The following is a 23,204-nucleotide window of genomic DNA, read 5'->3' on the forward strand; positions in this document are numbered from 1 at the left end:
TAAAGATATTTTTAAAGCAGGTTTAAACCCACTTAAAAATTATGAACATAAAGTCACATAAAGTCAAACAAATAAGACTGTTTGGGATTACACGGTTGAATTTTTTCATGGCCCCTTGTCAACAGGGTTTTTAACAACTCAAAATCCTCAAAAAACAGCAATATCCAAGATGTAAGTATTTGGTGTCCCTTTTTTGGTCTTGAAAAGATTAAACGATCTAAATGACTAAAATGAAAATATAGATTGTATTTTTGCACCAGGTTGACCAAAGAAATAATTTAGTAAATTACCCCCAAAAAAGAAAGTAAAAAAAGAAACTGGTACACTTGGCGATATAAAAACAAGTTAAATGGCTTGCACTAGTGTGTTCTGAAACAAACCATTTCCTTCTGAAATCTAACTAAAAAAAGGCTGACACACAGTACATGACTTCATCACAAGTCATAGCGACTACCGGTACACGATAGTGTCAGCACTGAGATGTAACAAATAACCAGAGTATTTAATGCCCATGATAAGGCGTAAACTTGGACTACTTACATTAAACTCCGTCTCACTTAAATCTTGAACATGGCATCTATTTGAGTCCCTATTATGCACATGATATCGGTAATATCTGGCTAAACCATAGACTGGCCTTGTCTTCAGGCACTAAACAGCTCGTGCAGGTATGTATAATTAGGATTTAATCATGCAGCACTAAACAGCTTGCCAAGTCTGAAAAACTGGATTGTATCAGGAAACAAACCAATGTTGAATGTTTGTGTGGCCCTCACCTGCATGTTTGTGATGAGGATGCACCTTTTGTCCCTGCTGAGAGCTCCCTTGCTGAAGAAAGAGCGCAGCACCTTTCACCATAAAGAAGCTCTCACTCAGGCTGGAAGACACAAATAAGACATTTGATGAGGATATGCTACAGATCAAACAGTGCAGTGTTCATTTATTTCTCCCATCTTAACTTGGATGATACAACAGACTCTCCCCTTTCAGATCTGTCGTTTCAGTGTTGGTTTGTTGTATTTGTCAACTACAAAAGGGCTTTTTTATTATACCGTAGCTCATGAGTGCTGAAAGTAATCAGGACGGAGGAACTCGGTTAAAATACTTAATGTAAATTCTGAAATACAAGCCACTACTACCTGTCAACTTATACATCTTTCCCGTATTTTCTACGCTTTATTTATCTAATCAAATTTTGTATGCCGAATAGCAATTTTTACCTAGGAAAATGCAAATTTAAAAGAGCTCTAATCTTGCCCATTTCAGCTTGAATCCAGATGCTCTCGGTCACTGGTAGCAGATGACATCATTGGCGATTTCTCAAAAATGTCACGGTATTCAACAAAAACTGTCTCGCTGTGGGTAATTAGGTGCTGCATTGTGTTTGTAAGGTTTATTGAGAAGTATTTGCAATCATTAATAAGGGGAGCAATTGGCGAGGGTTGACCGGTATAAAATTGAGACTTGATATGCAGCAATTACTGGACACTTGTAATTAAAGTTACTGTAACTTTAAAAGAATGTACACAGACATGTTATTAGAGCCCCACGTTTATTCATTCATTGTTTTGCCTGGAGTAGTTTGCATGTGCATACAGGACAGCTGATGCTGGCAGTCACGAGCGGTGGGCAGTTTGAGCTGTCTTTAGTGGCAACATCTGTGACTCCTCGTAAACTGAATTTTCTTAGGTATAGCAAGCAAGTTTTTTGTTGCAAACAAAACTTGTACAATGGAATACTTGTGTTAAGACGTACTGGTATGAAAAAATTTCAGAGTACAACATAAAAAATAATTATACATGCCAACAAGGAAGAGTACATGATAATTCTTTGGCTCTACAATTATCGGACTGAACACAGCCCAATATGACGTCACCGTTTTCTACCTGATAGGAACAATATACCCAATAATTAGTCATCTGCTGCCACACTAAAATATTTAATCGGACAAAATCACTTTTTCGAAAGATTCCAACCATTTTTGGATAAGGATTTTTGTCGGACTCCTGTGTATGTTAATGCCAATTCAATTAATAATGACTGCTGCGCTAATTGGTTGAGATTTGACAGCTGTGGACACAATCCGCAAACGAAAGTCCTATTTGCGGCAAAAGGGTTACTTTTCTGTGCTAGACATTTCCCCGCTGACTTTTAAAAAATGGATGTGAATGAGTTCATTTTTCTAGGAGTACACGAGTAGTTTTCTGGCCAAATTCAAGCACTTACAGTATTTTGAAAGCCAATTTTCTCCAGTACTGTCACAGTAAAGTCATGGTTTTTGTTTTTCCCTAACACAAATATTATCTATCTATCTCTATATCTATATATACACACACACACACACACACACACACGTGTGTGTTGGGTAAAATGACAGTAATATGTAGCTTATGTTTTTAGTAGCAGGAAGTTCTTCCCATTACAATTCACAGCTGAGAAACGCTACCTCAATTTTTTGGGATGACCCATAATAAATGTCCATAATTGATGTGTAAGGTTCGCACTAATACATATTTCATGTTAAGGTCAAGCATGCACCTATCCTTTTGGGCGTGACCTGTAGGTGACCTGACGCTTCATAGGACAATCTCAAACAAACTGATGCTAGGTGATGTTGAACGCGAGGGAAGAATTGCAACGGCAAAGCGAAGCCACTGGAGAGTCGGCGTCATTTTAAGCAGACTTGTTTTATTTTACTTCATTCAGTTAGTTGTCTATCGAGTCACACTGAAAAGAAACATGGCAAGATTTTCAAGCATTTACAAGCCCTTCATCCAAATCTAAGCACTTTTAAAATCACAACATCAAAATCAAGCATTTTCAAGGATTTCAAGCACCCACATAAAACCCTGTAAATACAACCTTTAGGTTGGTTTCTACTTTAATGAGGCTTTGGAAACCTTAACAATAGGTCCGTCATATCAGTATACTTTGATTAAGCAATTTATTCCAAATGGAAGCAGATTTAAAAGCTGCAAATGCAATTGGAAAAAAATCCAGATCTTTTAGTACCCCAGCAAAATGAACATTTTTGAAAAATTCAAAAATCTGGTTTGGCCCTATGCAGTAAAACTGATTGACATTACAGTTCCATGTTTCATTATACAAGCAACTGGGAGTAATTAACTCTTCACGCCTGCCAATAAACAAACAACAGTCTTTCAGGTTTGGCTTAAGAGATGTCAAAAAGATGACATCAATGAATTTAAAAAAAAAATCCAACAAGGTATTCCTTCAGGCAGACTTTAGTCATTCCACTTCTTCGTAAATTAGCACATTCAGCCTTATACTTGGCGGAAGGCTAACGCCTGCTTTCTTTGCACGCAAGCTATGACATCCTTTCGACAACAGGAACACTGTATCTCAGGTCAGTTGAAAAGTCCAAAGGGGAAAAGAAATCCCTGACATGAACACTTTCAAAAAAAGAGTTGCCATTAATTCAGGAAAAAAAAGACGGTCATTAAGCAAACTTGACGTTATAACTGCTTGTAATAAAAAAGCCATTGAGAATTTGAGTAGGCCTGCAGGAGGACACGTTCAGATTAATCCATGCTGAAGTGTAATTGGGAAAAAGAAATAATAGAATAAAAAAAAACAATAACAGGGTTCTGCGATTGGCTGGCAACCAGTTCAGGGTGTCCCCTGTCCACTGCCCGATGATTGCTGGGATGGGCTCCAGCATCCCTGCGACCCTACTGAGGATAAGCGGTGCAGCTAATGAGATGAGAATAAAAGGGTTCCTACAACTTAAGGCAAGTTAAATTCAAGACTTTTTTTTAATGCCCTTCAAAATCAAATTCAAGACCAAGTCGATTAAAAAAAAAAAAAAAAATAAAAAAAAAAAGCAATTGAAAAAAACAAGACAAACCCCCCCCCCCCCCCCCCCCACACAAATATTTCTAGCACAAAACTAATCGTGCCTTGTACACATTACCGGGCAGAGTTTTTAGCCATGGCGAAAACATTAAACGTACTATTTGCCATGCTCCAAAGTAAATATACAGTGCATCCGTAAAGTATTCACAGCGCTTCACTTTTTCCACATTTTGTTATGTTACAGCCTCATTCCAAATTGTATTGAAGCCCTTAGAGACTTATTGTGATTAAGGGCTATACAAATAAAAATGACTTGACTTGACTATTAATTTAATCTCTTATCTCAAAATTCTACACAAAATACTCCTTTTTTTTAATTTATTAAAAATAGAAAACTAAGAAATCACATTTACATAAGTATTCACAGCCTTTGCCATGAAGCTCAAAATTGAGCTCAGGTGCATCTTTTTTCTACTGATCATCCGTGAGATCTTTCTACAGCTTAATTGGAGTCCACCTGCAGTAAATTCAGTTAATTGGACATGATTTGGAAAGGCACACACCTGTCTATATAAGGTCCCACAGTTGAGTGTGCATGTCAGAGCACAAACACCAAGCATGAAGTCAAAAGAACTGTCTGTAGACCTGCGAGACAGGATTGTCTTGAGGCACAAATCTGGGGAAGGATACAGAAAAAATTCTGCTGCTTTGAAGGTCCCAATGAGCACAGTGGCCTCCATTGTTCGTAAATGGAAGACATTTGGAACCACCAGGACTCTTCCTAGAGCTGTCTGACCTTCTAAACTAAGCGATCGGGGAAGAAGGGCCTTAGTCAGGGAGGTGACCAAGAACTCGATGGCCACTCTGTCAGAGCTCCAGCGTTCCTCTGTAGAAAGAGGAGAGCCTTCCAGAAGGACAACCATCTCTGCAGCAATCCACCAATCAGGCCTGTATGGTAGAGTGGCCAGACGAAAGCCACTACTTAGCAAAAGGAACATGGAAGCCCGTCTGGAATTTGCCAAAAAGCACCTGAATGACTCTCAGACCATGAGAAACAAAATTCTCTGGTCTGATGAGACAAAGATTGAACTCTTTGGTGTGAATGCCAGGCGCCATGTTTGGAGGAAACCAGGCACCGCTCATCACCAGGCCAATACCATCCCTACAGTGAAGCATGGTGGTGGCAGCATCATGCTGTGGGGATGTTTTTCAGCAGCAGGAACTGGCAGACTAGTCAGGATAGAAGGAAAAATGAATGCAGCAATATATAGAGATATCCTGGATGAAAACCTGCTCCAGAGCGCTCTTGACCTCAGGCTGGGGCGAAGGTTCATTTTTCAGCAGGACAACGACCAAAGCACACAGCAAAGATCTCAAAAGATTGGCTTCAGAACCACTCCGTGAATGTCCTGGAGTGGCCCAGCCGGAGTCCAGACTTGAATCCGATCGAACATCTCTGGAGAGATCTGAAAATGGCTGTGCACAAACGTCTCCCATCCAACCTGATTGAGCTTGAGACTTATTGCAAAGAAGAATGGGCAAAACTGCCTAAAGATAGGTGTGCTAAACTTGTGGGATCATATTCAAAAAGACTTGAGGCTGTATTTGCTGCCAAAGGTGGATCAACAAAGTATTAAGCAAAGGCTGTGAATACTTATGTAAATGTGATTTCTTAGTTTTCTATTTTTAATAAATTCAAAAAAAGTAAAAAAAAAAACTTTTTCACATTGTCATAATGGAGTATTTTGTGTAGAATTTTGAGATAAGAGATTAAATTAATACAATTTGGAATGAGGCTGTAACATAACAAAATGTGGAAAAAGTGAAGCGCTGTGAATACTTTCCGGGTGCACTGTATCTGTCCCAAGTTGCAAGGTGTATTGTTAGTGGACCGATGACATGCGTCCTACTGAAACCACATCACCGTTTTGCTAAATCCTTTATTGTGGTCACGCCATGATTCCACCAAAAACAACCGGTGAATTATTAAAAAAAGTCAATTGATGCATGTAACCAGATCTTTTTAGTTCAAACAAATATAAATCTTATTCATGTGCTCAGAATTTATTTCACGACGACTTTCGAAGTTCAGATTTGAAAACATTTTAATGCCTATTAATGCCTCATTTGTGGAATAATGAATTCAATGCCTCATAAACTTTTCAATGCTCTGCAGGACTCCAGAATAATGACATACTGTATCCAGTTATTTCACTTCATTTGACTTCAATGTCAAGCGAAAATACAGTGGGACCTCGCTACTTCGCGGTTCCAGAGCTTCGCGGGTCTAAAAAATAATAATAATAATAAAATAAAAATAAAAAAAATTTAATTACAAAAAAAAATTTAAGCATTTTTGAAGGGGCGTCGCTACTTTGCGGATTTTCATTTTTCGCGGGTGGTTTTGGTCCCCATTAACCACAATAACCGAGGGATTACTGTATATCCACAGGGGTCATTGCAAATCAGACCAAAGATGGGAAATATTCATATTTAGTGCACTGAAATCGTCCCTTACACTTAACATAGAAACACTGTTCTTTAGATCCTTATTTTGGAGGGGGAGAAGATAAAAGTAAATAAGAATACCTCCATTATCTTCAATTGGAAAAAAAAACATCTTGTCACAATTGTCATGATTACCCAAGTGGAGTCACCTGGGGTAATCATGTGGCGCGCTGGAATGTGCTTCCTGATTGGTCAATGCTCCCCTTTTAAACGCGTTACGCGGAGAACTCCTTGTCGGAGGATTAATCCTGTAATTCTGTACATCTGTACCCCGTATGACGCTCCCGATTACCTGTGCCTTGTTTACCTGATTCTCTCTGCCTGCCTCCGATCCGACCTGCTTCCGTCCCAAGCTACGATCATCTCTTCAGTCCCGGTAAACTCAACCTGCTTCCGTCCCACGCTACGATTGGCTACGTCGTCCGAAGTTTCCCGCTAACCCTTGTGCTTCCCCAAATAAAAGTATTGTACGAACGCTCTGGGGTCTCCTGCTCTGTTCTGGTAATCCTCGTGACAGAATCCTCCGACCAGAATGGACCCCGCGTTCGTACATTTGCCCCCTGACCACTATCAAAGCCTGAATCAGCAGCGCAATTCCCCTTCAGAATGCGCAGTTCGGCAAGTCCTTTCCGACATGGCGAAATTGGCTGAGGCACCTCCGGCCGTATGACTGCGCAATGACTCCCATGCCTGCCTGTTCGACTCCCATGCCTGCCTGTTCGACTCCCATGCCTGCCTGTTCGACTCCCATGCCTGCCTGTTCGACTCCCAAGCCTGCCTGTTCGACTCCCAAGCCTGCCAGTTCGACTCCCAAGCCTGCCTGTTCGACTCCCAAGCCTGCCTGTTCGACTCCCAAGCCTGCCTGTTCGACTCCCATGCCTGCCTGTTCGACTCCCATGCCTGCCTGTTCGACTCCCATGCCTGCCTGCTCGACTCCCATGCCTGCCTGCTCGACTCCCATGCCTGCCTGCTCGACTCCCATGCCTGCCTGCTCGACTCCCATGCCTGCCTGCTCGACTCCCATGCCTGCCTGCTCGACTCCCATGCCTGCCTGCTCGACTCCCATGCCTGCCTGCTCGACTCCCATGCCTGCCTGCTCGACTCCCATGCCTGCCTGCTCGACTCCCATGCCTGCCTTGAGTCTGCCTGTAGTGATTTTGTCCCGTCTTTCCTCTCCTGTCTTGTCTGTTCCCTTTCCGCTCCCCGGAGTCCGACTCTTCTGAATCTGACCCCCCCTGAGTCTGGACTCTTCTGATTCTGCCTGTCCTGTCTGATTCTGCCTGTCCTGATCTGCCTGTGTTTCCCATTGACGTGTCTTGGGTTAAATTTATTTTTATTTTTTTTTCCTGGGGAACTTCTGGAGCCGTTCCTTGAGGGGGGGGTTCTGTCATGATTACCCAAGTGGAGTCACCTGGGGTAATCATGTGGCGCGCTGGAATGTGCTTCCTGATTGGTCAATGCTCCCCTTTTAAACGCGTTACGCGGAGAACTCCTTGTCGGAGGATTAATCCTGTAATTCTGTACATCTGTACCCCGTATGACGCTCCCGATTACCTGTGCCTTGTTTACCTGATTCTCTCTGCCTGCCTCCGATCCGACCTGCTTCCGTCCCAAGCTACGATCATCTCTTCAGTCCCGGTAAACTCAACCTGCTTCCGTCCCACGCTACGATTGGCTACGTCATCCGAAGTTTCCCGCTAACCCTTGTGCTTCCCCAAATAAAAGTATTGTACGAACGCTCTGGGGTCTCCTGCTCTGTTCTGGTAATCCTCGTGACAACAATATTCCAAGACAGAAATTAAAAATGCCAACTCACCGAGTGGTCTATTACTTAAATTAGTGTCCAATAATCTTGGCTGATATATCAAAATGTGTAATTTACACAAACACAAAAGTATTATTTAGGATCGTTTCACGATGCTTCAAGTTGCCTCAAAAACAAAACAAAGAAACATTCTGCACGGATAGGATTCTGTACACTAGGCGCAGTGTCTAAACATTCAGAAGAGCAGGCCAGCACCAAACAGAGTATTTTACAAGAACAATGGATTTCCTTTTGTGAGCCTCACAATACATTCATTCCCACCGCCCTCACCACCAAAGGGAGGAAAAAAAGTTCCACAGACACAAAGCATGTGGGTAGACAGTTTTGAGAGCTTTTCTCCCACTGTGATGGATTTTGTTTTAGTTTGTCGGATGTGTGAAATTAACAAGGGGCGGGGGTGCTCAACACATAATGGATGGATAAATATGAGGCTTAAGCAACAACGGCCAGAGCAGATGCTTGCTGCTTGGTATGCTGAACAAATTCCGGCTGCTCATTTCAACAGCAAATTCATCACAAAGGTCACAGGACTTGGATCAGGATAACTTCAGTTGATTTGTAAACACTGTTTGAAAAAACGGAGTTAAGCAAATCACAGAAAACATTCCAAAAACTGAAATACATAAAACATCACAATTCCACTACTGTACTTCCCTACTTACGCTTTCCAAACTACATCATTTTTCTTCCCTACATATCAGTCATCTAACTTGTTTTTCTTGTACCAACCAATTCCATGTTTATACCTCAATTTGCACTTATCCTGTTAGCGGATTTAAAGCCATGGGTAGCCTTACTTTTGAAAACTAATATTACATGACAAACTAAAGGAAAACAAGCGGTTTCTGTAGTACATTAGTTTTTAGGTGGAGTAATCCTCATGTTAATTCAATGAATAATTATTCAGTTTTCAGCTGTAGATCACAAGAGATTAAATTCAAGGGTACATAATCAAAATGTCTAAAAGAGCTTCAACTTCACTCACATGTGCCGCACCTCACTATGGTTCAACATGGAATTCTCCACAAAACAAGGTAGCTTCATCAAGGCCTTCTGAATGGCTTCAACAAACAGATGCATCCTGTTGAATCCGAAAACCACTTCCTCTTTGGCGGTCTTCAGACAAAAAGAGCCATAATGCAGCCGGTTTCAAGTCTTGACTCTGAGCGTTCTACTGAGCAACAGACTCACTAACCGCCTCGACTCATCCACTCGGCTCGGAGCTGTTTAAGATTCCGCTTCTTGTGTTGCTTGCTCCCTCCCTCCTTTGAGCGACTGCACGTGCCTGTGAGACTGAATGGACGTGCTGCAATCTCCAGCCGCCACCGTGCTTGCTGAATTTATCCCTGTTGGCTCACAGTGACAAAAGCTTTTTTTTTCCTTGGAAACAAATCTCGATTTTACTTGAGTATTTTTGATTTGAAACAAAAAGGGTATTTTTGTCTTCCTTTAATTGGCAGCAGAGTAAAAAAAAAAAGGGTAAAGGTGTTTAAAGGTTGTTTGGCTCTTGTCTTGCCATCTACCATGCCCCCAAACTTTTTTGTATCCTGATATATATACAGAGACCCCTTGCTACTTAGCGCTTCGGTTATCACTGCTTCACGGATTTTTAATACAATTGAATTGTCTTTATTTTCATTCAAATCAACTTATTGTGCATTGAGTCCTGAGACATCACACAGCAAATGCTATTACAGGGACAGGTTAGGGAGGGCATTGTGTGTTGGGTGGGCTTGACTCTATGTGCGACTGTGATATGCTAGTGTATGCCGACAGTCAAACAGCGGGGCGGGCGCACGAATGGCCACCAAAACAGCAGAGCATGGCGCCAAATAGTTTCTAGCGGCTCATTACATTGAAAATAAATTGATCAATTCAATGGGACTCTGAGCCCATCCAAGTCAGAAGAGAGCAAAGAAAAGGTAATTCCTAGCGAATGCTCCATGGTTTATTTTCAGGTTCGATAAGCGGTGGTGTCGTTAGAGAAGCTAATAGCGAGGCTAAAGGTCCATCCTACTGCTAGAGCTAGGCTAACAACTCTCGTAAACCAACCCTGCAGAGCCTATATCTCACCAAAGGCAGATTAAGTACCCATGAAAAGGATGACCAAGAGCTACAACTTGTGGGAAACTGCAATACTTGGGACAGTTGTAATTGAGCCCCGATGCTAGCGTGCAGCTAACCAGCCACTCTCTTTCTTGTACTGAAAGAAGAAGCCCTCCAATTTTGTTGTACTTTTGTTTAATAAAAATAAAGACAATTTATTCAACTGTAATTCTGTGTTTGTATCTGTAGATCTATAGATTTTACTTTGTTACAGTTGTATACTCTCAGTCGGTAAGGATGTCATCTCAAGGTAAGCTTTTATGAAGGTGCGACGCCATTTCGGGATTTACAAAGTAGAAAGTGACTCTGCTTAGGACAAACGTGTCTCATGAGATTAGAACATAGCTGATATGGGCACAAACTTTTACGTTGCCCCATAGGGAATGTGACGGGAACGATTGTTTAAATAAAACACTGAAGCATCAGTGAAAAAGCTAGACCATCATTCAGCCAGGGACGCTACAGGCTAAATGTCCTGGCTGGTTTAGGTTTCTCTGCTCAAACACAGGTGATTCCAAGCTCCAGGCAGATTGCTAACAAGCTCATAATTTGTGCCACCTTAGCTGAAGAAGAGAAACCTGCAAAATCATGCAGATCATGTGGCACCTCGAGGACCGGAGTGCCCAGGTCTGTATTAGGTACATTACCAATACTGTAAAACCAATCGTGATAAAGATTGATAATAACATGATGTTTTTTTTGTCACGTCACATCATTGTCAATAGCTTAATAATAATAAATATTACAAGGTTTATGTAGTCCACAATGCTGTGTTCAACTGGAGTAGGAGAAAATTGGTCTTTAAATATATAATGGAAAAACTTTCAAATATATATTTGTGTGCGAATTATATAGGGTTGTGACAGTAGTATATTATCATATTTGAGCAATGATTGATGAGTCATAAATATCGATGAACACATTTTCTCATCATTGGATACAACAGAAATAAATCCCGGGTTCCGGCTGAAGGCCAAACCTTAACCAGTAAACCACGGGGATGCAAGATGACATAGGAAGACTTCAGATTTAATCTTGTCATTGTTTTTTTTTACTCGCTATGCCATGTTGGACAACATTGTAATGAAGCATTATGGGAAAAAAACAGCCAAAAGAAATGTTTACAATGTGGTACAGTGAGTAAAAGTGATGTGATGATAAAACCAAATCTAATGCAGTTTTTTATGTTATCTAGATCTATAGTGGTCTAGTGATTACACAGGGGATATAGGCTTACTGTTATTATTATTATTGTTGTTGTTGTTGTTATCGTTAGCCACGGGAATATATTCAAGAACCACTGATATAGATGGAGCTTAACTCCTCAAATTTGATATTTTTAAACAAATGTAATGCTTTTAACATTGTGACATGTCAATGACATATTTTCACAATTTTAATAGTACGATGTTGCATAATTCAGATTCAGATCTACTTTATTGTCATTCTAGTACACGTGTATACAGAACGAAATGTCGATACATCTGACCCGCACAGTTTCCTTGAATGTACAGATATAAGTAAAAGTTGTATGAGGAGTAGCTAACCCTCCATATTTATCATATTTTTTATTACAATAACAATAATAAAATGAACATTTACCTTAAATATTTGCCTACCTAATGGATTGCATTACGGAACTGGCACTACTTTGAAAAAAAAAAAAAAAGTTACTATAATACAGTATTATCTAATAAATATACATTTACTCGCATGTGTAACTGCAATGGTATGTCAGAAATGTGTGCAATCTTGAAACTAGACATGACTCGCCTCGTGCATAGTTGGATCACTTGGTGAACCGTAATTGGGTCAACATAGAGATGTTGTAAAACATATTTATTGTCCAAGATAATTATTCAATGCATTATTCGTGATAAGACACTAATACATGATAAAGAAAATGCTGATTTCAAAGTGCAATGGTTTGTTTTATTGAAAATCAAACATACGTGCAAATATTTCAAGTTCTGTACAAAGTAAACTCATTTTATATCCGATATATGGTTAAAATGTTTTCATAAAGCCACTGAGACAAATCATCAAAATTTGAAAGGACACATTTTGTGAACAAATAATAAAATTGCTTGTAGCATTTAGCTGCAACACATCAGAAACAGACACCAAAATGCCAACTGACTTCAATAAACTACATGAGACCTAGCGCCACCAACAATAGAGTTTTTTGATTGTTAAACTTATTCAACAAGACAAACATGTATGTTTTGGGAATGTACAAGACCTGAGTACCTTGGGGAAACCTGTATAGAGACGGGGAAAAACCCCACACTGAAAGCCCAGTGCACAGATTTGAAGTATTAATGTTACTGTGTACCTGACTTGTTAACCTGACTGCCCATTTTGCACATCTGGTTAGCTACTCTTCTTGCACTATCGGCACTATGGTAAAATACTATACGTAGCCAAAATACAATACAACATTATTTATATCTGTACATTCAAGGAAACTGTGGGGGTCAGATGCATCGACATTTCGTTCTGTATACACGTGTACTAGAATGACAAAGTAGATCTGAATCTGAATCTGATGTGCCAACAAGTCCTTGCTGAGCTAGATTCACGACAGATTTCTTCCATAAGTTTCATAAATGCAGAAAATCGTGACCTCATGAAATTTGTGCGATAAGCCAAAGATCAATCCTGGTATAATGGCTGTTTACGCATCGCTACAGGACTTGAACATCAAACACCTCTGGTGATCATCTGGGAATAACACCAACTGATTCATCTGCAATGTGTTTTTAGCATACCATGCCGATTAAAATGTTAAACCATGTTGGAAGGATGCATCTTACCTTTGATTCATCCGCCGCTCATCTTCGCTCCCAAAATCCTGAAACAAGACAAATATTTTGATATCACTTGTGCAATCTACTGGAAAAGAATAATCACACAGTTACATGGTAGTACTTTTGTTTTTACAAAATACATCCTTCTTATTAAACACATTTTCCTTTTTTATTACTTTGTTAATGCGAATTTTATCATTTACAATGAATCAATACTACGGTGGGGACGCACTAAATTGCCTGACGATTCTTTATGCATTGTAACCATTTGTTAAAATTATCAAGCAGATAAAAATATTAATTAAAAATGTATAGTAGTAAAAGTATTATTAAGACCTTTAATTGTTGTTAATTTTAACAAGTAATTAATCCAAACATTATTTTGTTGATGAATCAACAATGTTATATTTTTTTAAAACAGTATTTAATTCCTAATTTGTTAATTAGGAGGTGACATTACTGTGTTTGAAATTGATTCTGATTTGGTATCTAATAGGTACAACATTTGAAACCAAATACAGTACCCCTTCAATGTTTTAATCTTCCACCACATTATAGGCTTGCAAAATAAAAACAAAAATGTTAACATAGTGGTTAAACCTCATCAAAATTAGGGAAACAAGCATGAAGTAGAATGAAATGTATTACATAGCTTATACTTCAACAAATAAAAAACTCAAAAGTGGGGTGAGTGCAATATCATTGGGCCATCTGGGAGACACGGCTAACATGTGGAAGGTGCTCTGGTCAGATAAAACCAAAATTGAACTCCTTGGCCACTATATTAGAAAATATATTTGACATTAAACAATTAAACAACACAGATCATCACCATGAACACATCATCCCCACGAGGTGGTAGCCTCATGGTTTGGGCTTGCATTTCTTCAGCAGGGATAGGAATGATGGGTAAAACTCAGGGAAAATGAATGGAGCCAAATACAGGACAGATCTGCAGAAAAACCTGGAATACCTTAGATAAGAGATTTATCATCCAACAGGACAATTTTCCAAAACATAAAGCCAAATGTACAATGGAATGGTTCACAAATAAAATGTATCGAAGTGTTAGAATGGCCTAGTCAAATTCCAGACCTAAATCCAACTGGGAATCAATGGGCAAAGCTGAAAAGTGTTGAACACAAATGCTCTCAATTCAACCACACTAAGCTTGAGCATGCATATCATGTTAATTGGCCGGTCATAATTGTCCCTAGGTGTTTGAATGAGCAAGTGAGTGGTTTGTCTGTGCGTGCCTGTGATTGGCTGGTAACCAGTTCAGGGTGTCCGCTGCTCACTGCCCAAAGACAGCTGTGTGGGCTCCAGCATACCAACGACCCTACTAAGGATAAGCGGTGCAGATGATGGATGGATGTTTGCAAATGTTTTTAGTAAAAACGCAATTTACTCCCATGAAAGACAGCATCAGGGAATATTAGTTTCTGAGAGCCTGACATCTAAAACATGTGTTCTAAAATGATTAAATATGATTATCCAATTATAAATATAAATTTACATTATTCACAACAGGGGCAGCACTGCAGCACAGTCGTTAGCGCATGTGTGGCACAGTTCTAAACTCGAACCTTCCTGTATGGAGTTTGCATGTTCACCCTGTGCTTGTGTGGGTTTCTTCCGGGCACTCCGGTTTCTTCCCACATTCCAAAAACATGCATGTCAGGTTAATTGGCCGGTCAAATTATCACTAGGTGTGAATGAGCGAGTGAGTTTTCCGTCTCTGTGTGGCCTGTGACTGGCTGGCAACCAGATCAGGGTGTCCCCTGCCCACTGCTCGAAGATAGCTGGGATGGGCTCCAGCGTCCCCGCAACCCTAATGAGGATAAGCGGTGCAGATAATGGATGGTTGGATTATTCACAACAGTGACAGGTGCAGGAATGGCATAGCTAAGAGGTATATGAAAGTCCATTTCTGATAAAATGTTAACCAAGGGGAACAAATTGCATTTCCCGCTCTAAAGTATTCAATAGTGAAGAAAAAAAAGCTACTCTTCATTTCAGTATGTAACATTTTTTGATGATGCTCTTTCCCTGCAGTAGTACTCCACCACTGCACCCACCTCTCATCTCGAGGGTGACATCATAGCTGCAGCAGCTTTTAATGTTCCATGTTACTGGGAATCTGCAAGCTGTACCAAACAAAATGGATTCTTTTCAATAAGTAAAACTAAATATCAAAAAAGTACAGATTGGTGCATGGATGTAGCTACTTTGTCATGTGAATAATTTTAGACAAGTTTATCCGAACTAAGAATACTATTGGGTGCGGTTGGATTGTCATGTTTTCAGTAGTTTAAGTAAATGTCACCTTTATAAAAGGTAAAGCATCACTGAGAAATAAAACTTGGTATAGCAGTTGACCATTTTACTATCGATGGTTGTTAACTTGGTTGTTGGCGCCCCCAGCCGACAGCCAGGACAAGTTAAGCGTTTAAAAAGGTAATGACAAGTCGCTTTTATTTTGAGTCAAACAAATGGCAAGACAACCAAACAAGCGTTCTCCCAAAATGACACAAGCAGAAGGTTTAAAACAAGTCCCTGCTCATCCCCTAAAATCCCTGTAACGAGCAGTTTCTAGAATCCGAACGGGAAGATGGCTAGCCAAGCCATCGATTATACCACCATCATTCCGTTAGTTCTAAATTGTCAGACTGTGAATAGAAGATATTATGGAAGGGAAATGCGTGATCGCAGTCCGTGACAATAATGGTGTACAAGCCAGACAAATTAAAACCTAGTTTTCATCGCTAACGAGTCACGTCACCATCTGGCTAACATTAGCTTGAGTCAAGTGCGAGCTTATCTTCGTTATATTGATATATTTAACCTCGCATGCAAAGTTAATGGAACTGCTCTGTTTTCTTACGACTTATTTGTGCTAAATATAAACAACAAATGGTCGCTAATTTTCGCTTCATTCAAAAAAAGGCCTCCTTCCGGCAGCATCTCCCATCATTAGCATCACCCAATACACTCCAGTCAGAATTCATTTTTAGACATCCAGTTAACCCCCCCTCTGAGATAACACACCTCGCCCGCTGTGGTGGTCGCAGTGCTGGCGGTGGACGCGGCGCTAGGGGTCGGCGACCGTTGTAGGGTAACTAACGCCATGGCTGAAGGCGGAAGATGCACCGGCGGCCGTTGTGGCCTGGTGAGCTGCCTGCCTTCCTGATTGCGCTAGCCAGCTAGCTAGCTGTCTGGCCGGCTAACCATCCGCCTCCTGGTGCCCGCTGAATGAACGGATGGAAGCAGCGACAGAGGGCGGGAGAGAGTCAGCAGAAATTCTCTGGATCAATGGTCACGTTACTGAAAATCAGTAATTGGTCACACTAGTTCAGTGGTCAGGAACCTTTTTGACCCAAAGAGCCATACAAGCAAAAATGTTTTAAAAAGAAATTGAGAGAGCCACATCATATATTTTCAGACAAAATTGAAAAAAAATGCCAAACACGCTCTAAAGCTAATTCTTCAGCACATTTTATTTCACTGTGTGTCATTTGAAGATTTAATCAAATGTATGAAATGATAATAATGCCAAATTCTGTGTCCCAAATCAATGTAAATATTCCATTTACAATTTGCCTTCCACCTTCAGTTAAGAGTGTCGAGGCAATTTTTTTCCATGAAATTTGTCCTTAATAACGGTTTCAAAACAATGTGCATGCAAAGTTCTTTTGTAAAAATGTCACAAATTACTGCAAACGATAAGCATATCGTCATATTCACTTTCGCTGTAGATTGCACTGAGAGAGAGAGAGAGAGAGAGAGAGATAAAGAGAGAGTGATAATAATAATAATAATAATTTCCTTGTATTGTCATTCTGTGTAACAATGTACACAGAACGAAATGTCGATTGCACCTGACCCGTTGTAGCGAGCCGATGCAGCCACAGCCAACAGAGGGCGCCGCCGACCACTTCTTAAGTCTTAGGAATGACTCGGCCGGGGCGCGAACCACCGACCTCCCAGTCTCAAAGCGGGCGCCTTACCATCTAGGCTACTGAGCTGGTGAGAGAGAAGGAAGTGCCTTGCTCTGAGTGCAGGAATCCGCCCACCTGTACTGCTCACCCAATCAAAGTCGTTTGCCAGAGTTTTTATTTATCAGTTTAAATGGTTTCTCATCAAACTTCTGCATTAAGTTGCTTTGGCTTTATATGGACCAAAATCGGGATGAAATCACTTGACTTTGGAACGTCACAGAGAGATGTGCAATAGTTACATTTTATTTCGGAGCCATACGTACTCATGAAAAGAGGCATATATGGCTCCCGAGCCATAGGTTCCCTACCCCTGCAATAGTTACTTGATTTAAAAAGTAATTTCATTACCAACCCTGTTAACTGACACCCAAAAGTAGTGCGTTACTCGTAAAGTCACTATCTAGTCATAAATCACCGTAAATACGCACAAATGATGAAAGAATAGGCACATAAATGGGTATTTCGACATATAACACATAAAAAAATAAATAGAAGAAAATGTGTATGCCAACCTGTGGCAATGGTGAACCCTTCATATTTATTGACTTGTGCAATCTTGAAAGCTTGCAGACTAACACACCCGAGAAAATCCATACCCATTTTGTCTTAAAAACAGCAGCTCTCCATTTCTAAGTAATATCCAACATATTACTTGTTTCCTTATTTTCTCCAGGCACTGGTGAGCTATTTTCAGAACAGGTTCCGCGGGCACCTAAACTGTTCTTTGAGAGCACCCTGATGCCTGCGGGCGCTACAATCGAGATTCCTTCACTAGATTACTAGGGATGTAGATGACATAGGAAAAGGCTTTAGATTTGGTCTCATCATCACACTATTTTTACTCACAGTACAATGTTGTTGAATACGCGGGGTCATGATGATTAAAATAATGTATTGTCAACGTAAACAATGAATAAAATACCAGATTAAAATGTTCAAAGTATGTAAGATACACTAAAAATTTGTCTCCTAGACGTGCTTGTTTATGTTTATTTATTTATTTTTTTATCTATTCTTTAAAATTTGTCTCTGGTACTGTTAGTTGAAATAGTGTGATGATGAGATCAAATCGAATGCTTTTTCCTGTTTAATCTACATCCCAAGTGGTCTAGAGATTACACAGGAGATTTAGATGTATTATTGTTCTTCTTATTATTATTATTATCATCATTATTATTATATTATTGTTATGAATACAAATGTCATTGGGACAGGCCGCGAGAATTTTGTCATGTTTTTGTAATGTGGGAGGAAACTGGAGCGCCTGGAGGAAACCCATGCTGGCACGGGGAGAACATGCAAACTCCACATGGGGAGGCCGCGGTAGCTGGACTTGTTAACCACCCATCTGCCGTGCCGCCCGAGGTCAGAGATCGATGCTGACAAAAAATGTACATTGACTACGTTTTTAGTTTGGTATTTTCGAGACAAAACTACATTATTGAAATTCCAAATATGCTACAACTCTTAAGTGCCACAGGATATCGCTAAAGCTCTGCCTAACAGGAAAGTAGCAATGGGTGTTACTGTATGTGGTAATTTCAGCTTGCAAAAATACCTGTAAAGCTGTACGTTTTTACACAAATTGTTGTTACAATTTTTCAATATGGGTGGCATGGTGGATAACTGATTAGCACATCCGCCTCACAATTTGGAGGTCCTGGGTGCGATTCCAGCCACTGGCCTCCCCTGTGATGAGTTTGCATGTTCTGCCAATGCCTCAATTGGTTTTCTCCAGGCACCTCAGTTTCCTCCAACATTCCAAAAACATGTGTAGTCGGTTGGTTTAGGGACCTTAAATTGTCCCTAGGAATAAATGTCTTGTCTGTCTATTTATGCATTTGGATTGGCTGGCAATCTGTCCAAGGTATCTCCTGCCCACCGTCCGAGGTGCAATTAAGTTTTTAAAATGACAAAATGTGGAGCAAGGGCTTTGCAGTCCTAGCAAGAATATACACAAACAATCGAACGAAAACACGGATAACAGACAATGGGACACCTGGGAAATATATGTGATTGCTTAAATTGACCCGTATGGTTTTTAGTCTCTCAGGGTTGACAGGTATGAAATAAATGTTTGACTGTTTGGTATTATTTTTTAGTAAGTAGGTGTTTTGAAATAAAAAGTTCATATTTAAGCATTTAACCAATCATGTTTCCACCATGACTTGTTTTTAGGCTCAGAAATCTGTCTGGAGGCCTTCAAAATTGTTTGTGAAGGCCTCCCACAGCATAACATAGGTGTTAGATAATGTTCAGTCAGATTTCGAGTTGGCAAAGTGATGGCCTTCTGGAAGGCCTTGGGAAATAGCAGCTATGGGTCGGTAATGCACTAAAGTCTAAAATCTATGATTCTACTAAATTATAATAACTTTTTATTCATCTAAGCGTTTAACTTTTCTTTACTAAGCAATTCTAATGTCAAGCAAGGCGCCTTCATGGCTGTCAACGCTATCAGTGTGTAAGTGTGTGTGAATGGGTAAGTGTGAAGCAAATTGTAAAGCGGTTTGTGAGGTCTTCAGTGATTTGAAAAGTGCTATAAGAATACAGACCATTTACCATTGAATTAAAAATATGGACTCATGTGCAACAACAAATAAACTATGAAATACAAGAATACACTTTACATGTGTTCTATAAAGCACAGGAAACATCAAATATTTACAGATATACATAATCGGGATAAAATACAAAACAATTTAAATATTTTTTTTGTACTTAACAAATTTAAAATCGACAACACAGAATCCCTTTAATAATATGCATATTGACCAATCACAAGAGAAAAATAGCAACTTCAAGAGAACAGTCTCTTGATTGGTGGGGAGCCGGCTCCTGTTGTTCTCTTCATAGAGTCGGTTCATTGAGCCAGTTCGTTATTGAACGACACACAGCTAAAGGTCATTACTGAAAGCCTAGCTGTGAAATTCACGGCCCACCACTGTCACAAGCCAGGAATGGAGACAGGACCTAATAGCGTTCGTTTTAGTCAGTTTTTATTGAGGAAGAGAGCAGTGCTTGCATCCACGATCCGATGATCGTCGGTCACGGGTAGCAGAAGGAAGGAACGCGGAAGTGGCACTTCCGTGTCGAGCGAGGGTAGTCGTTGACAGAGAGAAATGGCCAGGACGGGAGCAAAACAGAAACGGGTCCAAAAAAGAGGTCGGCAACGGGTATCAGGCAGGAAACGGCAAAACAGGTCGATGGCCGGGACGGAGGAGCAAAAGCAGAAACTGGTCCAGAAAAAGGTCGGCAACAGGTATCAGGCAGGAAAACAGGGCAGGAGAATGTCGGAGAGTACAAAAGCTTGCCTAGCTGAGAGCATAGGTTCGCAGGCTGTTTGACGGGTTCCTTTCGGAAGACGGGAGTTTAAAAAGAGACCAACAGCCAATCGGGTCCCGCAGCTGTTGGCACCAATGAGGCAGCCGCGGGTGCCCCGAATCAGTAATCATGACAACCACTTTCCACAACAATTATGAAGTCCACAATATTTTATTCTCTTTCATCTTATTTGACATCCTTTCCCTTGATTCAAAATTACATTTCCACAACAAATATTATAAACGATAGGATTTTCAATACCACATTTTTTGGAACGATACCAATACTTAGATCTTCCTTTGGTTTCAGGTTCGTAATTACTATATGGCTAGTAGATAGCTGGGCAGCACGGCAGATGAGTGGTTAGAGCGTTCCGAGGTCATGGGATCGAATCCAGCTTCCAGGCTTCGTGTGCAGGGTTTGCATGTTCTCCCCCGTGCTTGCGTGGGTTTCCTCCAGGCACTCCGGTCAATTGTTCAAATTGTCCCCAGGTGGGAATGTATGAGTGAGTTGTCTGTCTCTGTGTGCCCTGAACGGGCTGGCAACCAGTTCAGGGTGTCCCCTCCCCACTGCTCGAAGATAGCTGGGATGGGCTCCAGCACCCCCGCGACCCTACTGAGAATAAGCGGTGCAGATCATCGATGGATGGATAGATGACAGCCGATAAAGGTATCATCTAACATTGCACGTACCGGTACCTTAAAAAATGCTTTTGCTGTTCATGATTGATAACAATTCCCTGCTATCATTCAACATTCTAGATTTTGGGGGGTTTACAAGTGTTGTGACATTTGTTAAATTCTATCCCATTTGAAAAACTTGGAAAACAAACAACAAAATATGTCATGTACAGCATGGTCGCCGTGGTGACCGTCTGGCCCCGCCCCCTGGGCACCGGCTGTGGCAGATCGTCTAATTTGCGTGTGTGCTTCTTAAAGGCGGGTTTTGGGGATTGCCGGTTGCTGGTTCATTGCGTTTTCTGTTCTGCATTAATCTGTTCTGTTTGACTTGAGGAAAACCTGTGTTTGCCCGTTCTGAGTAAAAGCCTGTTTTATAAGTATTCCTAGTCTGAGTTCCTGTTTGCCTGTAAGCCTGTTTTTGTTTTGTTTTGTCCCTTAGTGTTGGACGACTTTTATTTCCTTAATAAAAGTATCTGATCGTTAACGCGAATGAGTTCTCCCTTCCTGCCTCCCGTGACAGAATGAACCAGCCAAGATGTGAACTCAGCGAACGATCCCAACACAATTCGGGGAGAGCTGGAGGGCGCCGTTTGGCAAGCGCCCAGTGAGGTCACCTTCCCTGCCCATTCGAACCACGGCCCCGCCCGTGGTGGCCATTGCTGTGCCTTGAATGGGGTCCCCGGGAAGATTTGACGCCTGCCTGTCCGACTCTCCTGCCTGCCTGTCCGACTCTCCTACCTGCCTGTCCGACTCTCCTGCCTGCCTGTCCGACTCTCCTGGCTGCCTGTCCGACTCCCTTGCCTGCCAGTCCGACTCTCCTTGCCTGCCAGTCCGACTCTCCTTGCCTGCCAGTCCTTCTCCCTCGCCTGCCAGTCCGACTCCCTCGCCTGCCAGTCCGACTCCCTCGCCTGCCAGTCCGACTCCCTCGCCTGCCAGTCCGACTCCCTCGCTCGCCAGTCCGACTCCCTCGCTCGCCAGTCCGACTCCCCTGATGATCGCCTGTCCGACTCCCCTGATGATCGCCTGTCCGACTCCCCTGATGATCGCCTGTCCGACTCTGCTGCCGATCGTCTGTCCGACTCCCCTGCCGATCGCCTGTCCGACTCCCTTGCCAAGCGCCAAGTCCGACTCCCCTGCCGAGCGCCAAGTCCGACTCCCCTGCCGAGCGCCAAGTCCGACCCCCCCCCTGCCGAGCGCCAAGTCCGACCCGTCCGACCCGTCCGACCCGTCCGACTCCGACGGAACCTGCCTCTCCCCGTTCCTGCGTGTTCGCGTGTGTCGCCGTGGCGACCGTCTGGCCCCGCCCCCTGGGCACCGGCTGTAGCAGATCGTTCTGAGTAAAAGCCTGTTTTTCAGATTCAGATTCAGATCTACTTTATTGTCATTCTAGTACACGTGTATACAGAACGAAATGTCGATACATCTGACCCGCACAGTTTCCTCGAATGTACAGATATAAGTAAAAGTTGTATTGTATTATGGCTACGTATAGTATTTTACCATAGTGCCGATAGTGCAAGAGGAGTAGCTAACCAGATGTGCAAAATGGGCATTCAGGTTAACAAGTCAGGTAAACAGTAACATTAACACTGTAACAATAACGCTGTAAGTACAATAGTGCAGAGAGCAAATGTGCAAGGAGTGGCAAGCTATAAAGAACTGCCAGTAGTGCAAAAAGTCAGATTAGCAGCCGTTTAGATTTAGGTTAACTATATGTTAGATTGACCATTTAACAGTCTAATGGCCAGGGGGACTAGACTACTGCGGAACCTGGTGGTCCTGCACCGCACACTTTTGTGAGTATTCCTAGTCTGAGTCCCTGTTTGCCTGTAAACCTGTTTTTGTTTTGTTTTGTCTCTGAGTGTTGGACGACTTTTATTTCCTTAATAAAAGTATCTGATCGTTAACGCGAATGAGTTCTCCCTTCCTGCCTCCGATCTGGTCCGGTCTCGTGACAAAATATATTTTAGTGAGAATACATAAATGTTCACTGGTATTCATTGAAACTATTAATTTCAGTGTTGATATTGTGCCGAGATCACAATCAGCCCACATTATGTATGTAATGATTCAGTACAGTACTACACACGCAATACAGTACACTGTACAGCGCTGTGCTTTCTATACTAGACCCCGCCCA

At 41.5% G+C, this 23,204-nt stretch overlaps 1 protein-coding gene across 2 annotated transcripts in view; it reads right to left on the reverse strand.

The window, feature by feature from the left end:
* Nucleotides 1-16,352, reverse strand: part of ssh1a (slingshot protein phosphatase 1a) — a 30,528-nt gene extending 14,176 nt beyond the window's left edge. The window contains exons 1-3 of one of the 2 annotated variants that reach the window (XM_088335881.1): nt 16,114-16,352; nt 13,072-13,109; nt 777-877 (exon numbers count right to left, since the gene is read on the reverse strand). In XM_088335881.1, coding sequence (XP_088192007.1) covers nt 777-877; nt 13,072-13,109; nt 16,114-16,194 — 220 coding nt within the window. In that variant the 5' untranslated portion in view covers nt 16,195-16,352. Of the gene's footprint in view, nt 1-776; nt 878-9,134; nt 9,373-13,071; nt 13,110-16,113 lie in introns of those variants that run through there. The other variant, XM_088335882.1, reaches the window with a different exon arrangement.
* Nucleotides 16,353-23,204: the final 6,852 nt, after the last annotated feature.

This window comes from Urocampus carinirostris, chromosome 5, assembly GCF_059441175.1.
Source record: "Urocampus carinirostris isolate Australia breed hairy pipefish chromosome 5, RoL_Ucar_1.0, whole genome shotgun sequence".
Taxonomy (NCBI): Eukaryota; Metazoa; Chordata; class Actinopteri; order Syngnathiformes; family Syngnathidae; genus Urocampus; species Urocampus carinirostris.